The sequence below is a fragment of the Drosophila bipectinata genome, chromosome 3R (genome assembly GCF_030179905.1).
Source record: "Drosophila bipectinata strain 14024-0381.07 chromosome 3R, DbipHiC1v2, whole genome shotgun sequence".
Classification (NCBI taxonomy): Eukaryota; Metazoa; Arthropoda; class Insecta; order Diptera; family Drosophilidae; genus Drosophila; species Drosophila bipectinata.
Window position 1 is genome coordinate 19,839,396 of NC_091739.1, and position 9,205 is coordinate 19,848,600.

A 9,205-nucleotide genomic window follows, 5' to 3' on the forward strand; every position below is an offset into this window, starting at 1 on the left:
AACTAGTATTTTCTCGGGTTTTTGGTATTATTGACTCGAATTTTTTTTTGGTAACAAAGCAAGTTTTATATAAAAGTAACTTGTCACACCGGCGGCTAGCCTCGACTTTGCCCGTTCAAAAGTTCAATGTAAAAAGAATTCCAAAAAGTTCAGGTGAGGTAAGAATAAAAATATTTTAGCTAAATCATATTTTATAATACAGTCTTAGGTATGGCAGAGCGGCTTGACGTAATTATTTTTGGAGCCAGTGGATTTACCGGAAAGTACACTGTGCTTGAAGCGGTCACTGTTCTTGGAGGTTTGCGATGGGGAATTGCGGGTAGAAACCCCGAAAAGCTTAGAGCAACACTTAAGGAAGTTGGCGTCAAAGCCAAAAAGGACCTCTCTCAAGTGCCCGTAATAATAGCAGACGTCAACGATGAGGCCGCTCTTTTGGAAATGGCTAAGAAATGCCGAATCGTCGTAAACACGGCTGGGCCCTACCGTTTTTACGGCGAGAATGTGGTGAAGGCCTGCATAGAAGCCGGCACCCACCATGTAGACGTCAGTGGAGAGCCCCAGTACATGGAGACGTGCCAACTAAAGTACGACCAATTAGCCAGACAGAAGGGTGTGTACGTGGTCAGCGCCTGTGGATTTGATTCCATCCCAGCAGACATGGGTGTCATCTTTTTGGAAAAAAATTTTGATGGTGTCGTTAACTCTGTGGAAAGTTTTTTGGAGAGTGGAATCAAACAAGGAGAAGGAAGCAACGATAGCAGTGCCGGATTGAACTACGGCACCTGGGAGAGTGCCATTTACGGCTTGGCCCACTCTGATGAGTTGCGGGGCATTCGCCAACAGCTTTATCCACAAAAATTGCCGAAGTTTTACCCCGTTCTTCGACCGAGACCTCTGCTGTTTCGGTCTTCGGAGGTGGATAAGGTGTGTTTACCATTTCCTGGATCAGATCGGTCCGTGGTAATGAGATCACAGCGCTTTTTCTACAACCAGGATATGAAAAGACCTGTGCAGATGCAAGCCTATGTGGGATTCTCTTCTTGGATGATTGCCAGTGTTGTAATCTTCTTCGCCAGTATCTTTGGACTTCTATCAAAGTTTAAAATTGGCCGAACATTGCTTCTAAAATATCCCAAACTATTTTCTGGAGGATTGGCTTCGCGGGAAGGCCCCAGCGAGGACTCAATGGAGCGTACCTTCTTTAAAATGACTTTTAAAGCTGTTGGTTGGCCTAGAACCGATCGTCTAGCAGAAGGATCCGATCAGTACACGGAGCCTCCAACTAAAACGCTTATGGTACGAGTCTCTGGAATGAATCCCGGCTATGGAGCTACATGCGTGGCACTACTTTGTACCGCTTTGACCATATTGCGTGAGTCTGAAAAAATGCCCAACAACGGTGGAGTACTGACCCCAGCGGCCGCCTTTTCCAAAACGACCCTTATCAGTGAACTTGAGAAGCATGAGCACGGCATGAAATTTGAAATTCTTGCCAACAAGTAAAGCTTACTTTTAAAACTATTTACTTTTTATGTATATCTTATCATCTTGTTAATAAGGCAAAGCCTAATATGTACAATATCTCGTAGGTAATTCTGAAAATAAGGAAAATAAAGAAGATTGTATAGTTTTCCAATATTATTATAACAATTTATTTGTAGGTTTACTAGTCACTTTGATTTGCTGATAGTTGTTTTCGGAAGCGTGTTTGAGCATCCACAGGCCAATCTTTTAGCTTAGATTTGCCGCAAGGTACACAAAAGGTTGCTGTGTAATAGAAGCTGCACCCGGAACTTTTGCAAACTATTTTTAAGCAACTGGAACATTTCGATCCCATTGATATATAATATTCGGGAACGGGTCTGCCTGCCTGAGGAGGCGGCTGGAAGGGATCCCGCAACACATAATTGTCCTCTTTATACCGAATGCCTAAAGCGAAAGGGGGCTCTCTTCCAAAGTAGTGAACAAGCTCATGCATATAGCACCCAGAACAGCGAAAGTCAATTCGGGCTATACGCGCATCTATATCATCGCGCTTCTGGGAATTTTGGTCCTTTTCGGTTGGCTCCAAACGAGGTACATTCACAGCATTATTGTTCGATGTGGTATTCTTTTCAGCTTCCATATCTCATGATAGCTGTAAAATCATAAAGAGCAATAGAAAACAGGTAACAGGTCATATAAGAAACATGGTTTACTATACTAAAGATTCTACAGTCACGCAACGATAAAATTCAACAATTGGTGGTTACAATCAGCTCTTGACTCATTCCGCGAAAGCCATACGACGCTTTCCTGGCATGTCTTGTGGCCACCACTGCGGTCGGTCGGCGTAACAGCGCTCACCGTCGACCATTAGCTCCTGGCGGCCATTGAGCACCTGTTCGATGCGCAGTAAGGCCACTCCACGGTTATGAGCAGCCCCGCAGACGCGGCCTAGTTTTGCTCCCGCCACGGAAGTCACATCCTTATTGGATCCAATCGGAGCTGTAAGTCGGATCGGCATGTAGCGCTTGCGAATCACACCTGAATGATGTATGCGGGCGGTCAGCTCCTGGCCCACATAACAGCCCTTCTGAAAGCTCACGCCGTGCAGATAATCGGCATTAGCCTCTAGGGGAAAGCACTTGCCGGGAGGTAGCTCTAGACTACCCTCCCCTACACCTTGTTCATACCGAAGCAATTGATAGTTGCAATCTTCAGAAGCTGGTGACGCTGAGAATTCGTTGTTGCACCAGTAGCCTTTGATTAGTTGACTCCAGTTTAGGTCTGCCGGTGCCAGGATGCGGGTCCCCAAAGAAGAAAGTCTTGCATCGGGGGACACAAATAAATCCGGATTAGAACTGGGGGGCACCGGTTCCGATTTCGGACTGAACATTACCCAAGTGCTGTACTCGTCATCCACACTGTCGATGTCGATGCTCTTCCGAACCCGGTAAGTACGCAGATGGCGCCGAAACTCCGCTGAAGCTTCGCGATCACATTCAAGCAAAAATGTGTCGGGATTGTTTGTTCGATAAATAATTGTATCGTATAGAACGCGGCCACTTTTGTTGAGAAAAAGGCCATACATCGAGGAAGGACCGCTGGACGACTCCAATCGTGATACATCGTTCGTCACCAGACCTTGCAGGAATGGGATCACTTCAGATCCATGGACGCGTATGAGCTCTCGACCGGACAACGGCTCCAGGATGAAATTCTGCCGCCCAGTGACTGATCGGGCGGACGGAATACGCATCAGCGTAGATAGCTCGCGAAGATTACGTATGTGCAGCCGCGCCATGCGTAATAACTTGAAATTTGTGCCTAGGTTCATGCTGCAATTGGAGGTCTCCCTTCGGTCGCAGTGCAAATGAGCAAACTCGAACACTTACCTTGGCTGCAATGTTTTAATTCGAAATTTCGGCTTTATCAGTGTGAACTTTAAATTTGTACTATCCAATTCTCGTTTGGAACGCTTTCTGTCAACGTAAGAAAAATGTTCTTAAAACAGCCGGGAATTGTTGACAGATATATCAGTGCAGTGTAACCGGACATCAATGATACAAAAAAATCCCAAAGACAGGGTTTTACTATAAACAAATTTTTTTGTATCTGTAAAATCATATTATTAGACCCAATCTAGCAAATTTAATTTTCCACATAACTTGACCATTTATTAGCTCGGATGAAGGCATTATTAGAATGGGTGGTATTTCTTTAATAAAGTTTTCTAACGATAGGCTGCCAGACGTTTCAATTAGGGTTACCAGACTGCTTCACGGGGCGTTGCCACCTATCGATAAGCTAGTATTTTATCGCCAAAGTATACACATAAAAAATTAAATTGCAGCACACACATATTTCTTAAAAGGTCTGCAAGTGCCGAAAAATAAAGAGAGGAGTTCGCGAGGAGGAATAGTTAAGCGTACCACACAGGAAAGAAACATAGGAGGGGCAGCGAACGGGTAGACGCCCGACAGGAACAACAAAAAACTCTAATGAACACGCTGAATACCAGCACGAACGGCGGGGGAGGAGGAGGTAGTGGAGCAGGAGCACCTGGGAGCAGCTTGTCTGCTTCGGGCAACGGATCCAATGTGATAGGTGTTGCAAATACCAGCAGTGGAGTTGCGGCGGGCGACGAAGCAGGCGGAGATGCCAGCTCCCGACGACAGGCGACACGCGTCTTCAAGAAGAGCTCGTCCAACGGCAAGATCACTGTATATCTTGGTAAACGAGACTTCGTGGATCATGTTACCCATGTGGATCCCATTGATGGAGTTGTCTTCATCGATCCCGAGTACGTCAAGGATCGCAAGGTGTTTGGCCAAGTTTTGGCAGCATTTCGATACGGCCGAGAGGACCTGGACGTCTTGGGATTGACATTCCGGAAAGACCTATATCTGGCGCATGAGCAGATCTACCCGCCCATGCAGTTGGAGCGTCCGATGACCCGTCTGCAGGAGCGGCTTATAAAAAAGCTGGGTCCAAACGCCCATCCCTTCTACTTCGAGGTACCGCCTTACTGCCCTGCCTCTGTGTCCTTGCAACCGGCACCCGGTGATGTGGGAAAGTCGTGCGGAGTGGATTACGAACTAAAGGCTTTCGTGGGTGAGTCAATGATTGGACTCGTCTTAAGTGGGTCGGGGGTGTGTTCATTGTCCGGCGGTCACAGAAAGTCAAAATCATTGATGAATGCTTGCATCTGTTTTATTACAGTATATACAATATTACAGTTTTATATGTATATACAATCATATATGTATATATGTATACTCACATACTTATGTATTTTGTTATAAAATCCCGGAATTTCCATGAGGAAAACTCTCTAAAACGTAGAATCTAGATATTCCTATGATCTGAATCGGAAAGAAACCGATGCCTAAAGTATTTGTTCGTAAGAACTTTAACTTGTTGCATTTAGACTTTCAAGAAATATAGTATTGTATAAAATTCAATACTATTTACTTATATAAGTGATACATTTGTACCTATATGTGTATGCAGTTTGTTTGTATAATTTAGCCCATGTGTCACGCGACGGAGAGAGGGTTAATTAATGGCTACGTTGGCTTGCACAAAAATGTCATGGCTGGTGACGCAGCGCCCAACTGAATAGAACTCGACGCTTCTAATTGGAATCCGATTCGGCCGTACTTGTTTGTTCGAGGCAATAAGGCGATACTGGGACTGGGCACTGCTAGCGTTCTCTGTTTCCAACTGCTTTTAAAAATTTTTCTGGACAACCTATTGAAAGTTAAATGTTGGTGGAAGCTAAACAGTGGAATTTCCCCGCATTATAGCAATAAAGAAAATTTCACAATGCTCATACATTTTAAGACACAAGTCTGGGGTTTCGATATCCTTTTAACAAACTTCTTCATACATTTGACTATGCGTTGAGGTACGCACATAAATACATATATTTGCATCTTTTGGCCGTAAGCTTTTCGTTTTTTATCTGGCGTTCCTATTGTATGATTTTCTTTCTTATCATCCATAAAAAGATTATCATAAAAAGATTATTGCAAAATTGTGCGATCGTGTGGGTTCTTTCATAATCATGATCATTCGCTGCCATTGCTACACTTTGTTTTGGTGTCGTTCAGTTACCAGGTTCAGTTCATTTTACCCAAACGAGGCCTATTATAATTTGTTTAATGAATCAACATTCATATGTATGTAGGTATGTGCACTTTAGGCAAATATCTCTGTTTACTTCGTCACTTCGTTATTATAAAAAAGTACGTATAGAATATTTTGTAAACACCTCAAGTAGAAGTATATACATATGTGTCTATGAACAATTCGCCTATTCCTAAAATGGATATCTCATACATATCTCTTCCCCACAGATAGACTCTTTCTCGGTATTTCTTCTTTTTCGTCTCTACTTGGCGTCTGGCGATTTGTTTATTTAATGTGCCTCGTTCCATGTTTTCGGGATAAACAATTCGCTTTTGGCCCCTTTGACGCAGCTCGATTTATGATCTTCCCAATGGAATGTATTTTATTCGATTGGCAAAAGGCAAGTCGGTTGGCATTGAGCTGTCCAATTTGGCATCCAAAAACATCTCGTTGCTAGAAGGTTATGAAATTAGGAATTATAAGCTATCTGTAGCCTTTTCATTTAGATGCGCCTTGTCAGATGACCAAGGTTGTATCGTTACGATGCTCATTTTAGAACACTAGCCCTTTCAAGACACACCCCCACTGAAACATTAGGACATCCTGTCAGATGATTTTATAAACTCTTCGAAGCATTTACTAACCATTTTAATTTCATTTGAGGCGAACATGTGGAGGACAAGCCGCACAAGCGCAATTCTGTGCGACTCACCATCCGCAAGGTTATGTACGCCCCCTCTAAGGCTGGCGAGCAACCTTCGATCGAGGTCAGCAAGGAGTTTATGATGAAGCCGAACAAGATCCATTTGGAGGCAAGTTTGGATAAGGAGCTGTACCACCACGGCGAGAAAATTTCGGTCAACGTTCATGTGGCCAATAACTCTAATCGCACTGTGAAAAAGATAAAGGTGTGTGTGAGGCAGTTTGCGGATATTTGCCTTTTTTCGACGGCTCAGTACAAGTCTGTTGTGGCCGAGATCGAGTCGGAAGATGGCTGTCAAGTTGCTCCAGGATTCACTCTATCCAAGGTGTTTGAGTTGTGCCCCCTTCTCGCAAATAATAAGGACAAGTGGGGCCTAGCTTTGGACGGCCAGCTAAAGCATGAGGATACAAACCTGGCTTCCAGCACGCTCATTACGAACCCTGCCCAACGTGAGAGTCTCGGAATAATGGTACACTATAAGGTTAAGGTGAAGCTACTGATTAGTTCGCCGCTACTCAATGGCGACCTCGTGGCTGAGCTGCCTTTTACCCTAATGCACCCTAAGCCGGAGGAGGACGATCACCCATTGCTTGGAGAAAGGTCGCCCCGAGCGAGTCTGGTCGGTGGTCAGCCATTGGTGAGTTTGGCCGATGGAAGCGACAAAGGAGGATCATCTGGTGGACAGGGGCAAACACAGGATGTGCCTACTACAACCAATCTTATTCAACTTGATGACGACGAGGCACAGGATGACGACATTATTTTTGAGGACTTTGCGCGTCTGCGTCTAAAAGGCGCCGAAACAGAGGCCTAAAGATTTTCAAGATACTGAAAACACTGAAATACATTTTCGGGCTAGGTATCATACGAAAGAGATGTCGTAAATTTGCAGAGCCGCTAAATGTAAAGTTTTATACCAATAGCAAATAGCCACAGTAAATAGTTTTATGTAAGCTATTTGATATATGTAGGCCATACGTTCTAGTATCAATAGGGTTTAAGCTGAAAGTGTACGAATTTGAAAATGTGAAATTGTTTAACAAATACACCAAATCTACACGAAATGTAAACATAAGCGAACTTGGCAAGCTTATCGTCATGCTTATTGTCAGGCCTGCAACAGTTAAAACGATGCACAAAATTGAAAATTATGTAAAATAAAACTTTAAATGTAATCTTTCGGTTTGTGACAGGTTTGATTCAAAATCATATATGATTTGAATTAAAAAATCTGTCGATGATTTGGTTAGTACTTTTGTTATTGTGGCATAAATGTTGCCATGCAAAAAATAATAAGAGTTAAACCGTTTTTATTTTTTTTTTATGCTTCCACGTGGAAGAACATGTAGGCAATATGTAACAACCAAAACAAGTAAAAGTGATTTTTTAATTCCAATTCAAAATAATAATTGTCAATGAAATGTCTAACCGATTAATAAAAATAAATAATAATTTTATTTTATAGCCTCTTTTTGCTAAAAGTTTTATGTATATTAAATTGTCTAAGTGAACCTTTGAAACAACAAATATTGTTCTGAAATGTTTCGCAGATTAATTATGACAAGGTCGTATGAAAATGTACTAGTATTGTCCAAATCGAAATTCCTCAACGAAAACCAACTCTCATACGGGAGTGTGTGAAGCTGCTTTAGAGGCACAAATTCGGAATTTGAAAACCGAAAACCAAAACTAAGAACAAATATTAAACAAAATTGGTTCCTTTACTGTATTACTGGCGTCTAATCAGACAAAGAATTAGTTGCGACTATGACAGGAATAATTAAAATGGTATTTTAAGGAATTTCGAGATATTTAGCTCGAATTCGTTTTATGTCCCACCCCGCCACCTAACATATGTGTACATGAATAGGAAAAAATTAACAAGAATCAAAAAAAAAGGAACATTTTAATATGAATTTTTATAACATAGGGATACGTGTCCTTCTGCACCAAACTTAAAGGTTTGTTGCAATTTTTTTTACTCAATTGGAAAAATAAGGGGTTTGCCAGCGATCTTGGGTTGGAGTGGGTTGGAGCTTTTCGAAATGGATATGCTATTAAATATATTAGAGAAATTGTCCCTAATGTATGTATATGTAAATTTGAACTGAAATATGCATTGAAACGTGAATATCGTACATTTAAATAAATATTTACTCTCCAGATGAGAGAAAAGCATTTAAGCCGATCAAATTATGAATGTGAGTATGTAAAAATATGAATTAAAAATACCAAGATAATTTGTAAAATATTTTTAGTGTTTTTATAATACCTTTTTATGAATAGAGAACGTACAACATAATTATATAAAATATATGTAACAGAGGCTGGAAAGACAAACAGCATAACCCATTTGGTAGCCCGCTTAAAAACTGAAAATGAATTTTATTTTTTTAAATGTGTATGTTTTTTAGTACAAAAAGCATTCAAGTTTATAAATGTTCAATGTATGCCTAACAAGCTTATATCTTTGTCGGACTAGGCTTCAGAAATATAAGTTTTTAAATGTGAATATGCAAACCACACACGCACACCCCACACACAATTAGATACATATGCCGAGTATGTGCGAGAGCGAATGTTGAATGTACCTATCATGACACTTATGTTTGAGCCTCGTTATAAAATAGTAATATTTATAGGAATGTTATGGAGGCAAATGCATTGCTTTGGCTCCAATTTGTCCATCAAATAATTAATGTTCTTCATCCGCATTGTGAAATTGTACCAACCAATAATGCTTTGAAAAACTCTATAAATAATAAACACTAACATATTTATTTTTTGTTCCATTGCCCATATTGTTGCACAATTTAGGAAATATTTAATCAATGGAATACGGAATATTTGTAATGTTTTAAGGTCGAGATGGATATTAAATATATG

At 41.3% G+C, this 9,205-nt stretch overlaps 4 protein-coding genes across 8 annotated transcripts; 2 read left to right on the top strand and 2 right to left on the bottom strand.

Annotated features, from left to right (window-relative positions):
- The first annotated feature begins 5 nt into the window (after positions 1 to 5).
- Positions 6 to 1,638, top strand: LOC108127666 (saccharopine dehydrogenase-like oxidoreductase). 4 transcript variants are annotated; one of them, XM_017244861.3, is made up of 2 exons: positions 6 to 153; positions 203 to 1,638. In XM_017244861.3, the coding sequence occupies exon 2, from the start codon at positions 211 to 213 to the stop codon at positions 1,501 to 1,503; it is 1,293 nt and encodes a 430-aa protein (XP_017100350.2). In that variant the 5' UTR covers positions 6 to 153; positions 203 to 210; the 3' UTR covers positions 1,504 to 1,638. The 4 variants fall into 4 exon arrangements, with proteins under 4 accessions (XP_017100350.2, XP_070137414.1, XP_017100340.2 ...); XM_070281313.1 differs by having other exon boundaries at positions 11 to 153; positions 209 to 1,638; XM_017244851.3 differs by having other exon boundaries at positions 24 to 158.
- On the bottom strand, positions 730 to 3,518 carry LOC108127684 (cysteine-rich DPF motif domain-containing protein 1). 2 transcript variants are annotated; one of them, XM_017244887.3, is made up of 2 exons: positions 3,378 to 3,518; positions 730 to 2,137 (listed from the first exon to the last, which is right to left on the bottom strand). In XM_017244887.3, the coding sequence occupies exon 2, from the start codon at positions 2,123 to 2,125 to the stop codon at positions 1,667 to 1,669; it is 459 nt and encodes a 152-aa protein (XP_017100376.2). In that variant the 5' UTR covers positions 2,126 to 2,137; positions 3,378 to 3,518; the 3' UTR covers positions 730 to 1,666. The 2 variants fall into 2 exon arrangements, with proteins under 2 accessions (XP_017100376.2, XP_070137416.1); XM_070281315.1 differs by lacking the exon at positions 3,378 to 3,518 and adding an exon at positions 2,199 to 2,333.
- LOC108127675 (putative transferase CAF17 homolog, mitochondrial) lies at positions 2,177 to 3,518 on the bottom strand. The gene is made up of 2 exons (XM_017244875.3): positions 3,378 to 3,518; positions 2,177 to 3,320 (listed from the first exon to the last, which is right to left on the bottom strand). The coding sequence occupies exon 2, from the start codon at positions 3,317 to 3,319 to the stop codon at positions 2,267 to 2,269; it is 1,053 nt and encodes a 350-aa protein (XP_017100364.2). The 5' UTR covers position 3,320; positions 3,378 to 3,518; the 3' UTR covers positions 2,177 to 2,266.
- A 259-nt stretch (positions 3,519 to 3,777) lies between these two features.
- krz (beta-arrestin protein kurtz) lies at positions 3,778 to 7,776 on the top strand. Its single transcript, XM_017244840.3, has 2 exons — positions 3,778 to 4,596; positions 6,280 to 7,776. The coding sequence occupies exons 1-2, from the start codon at positions 3,984 to 3,986 to the stop codon at positions 7,131 to 7,133; spliced, it is 1,467 nt and encodes a 488-aa protein (XP_017100329.1). The 5' UTR covers positions 3,778 to 3,983; the 3' UTR covers positions 7,134 to 7,776.
- The last annotated feature ends 1,429 nt before the right edge of the window (positions 7,777 to 9,205 follow it).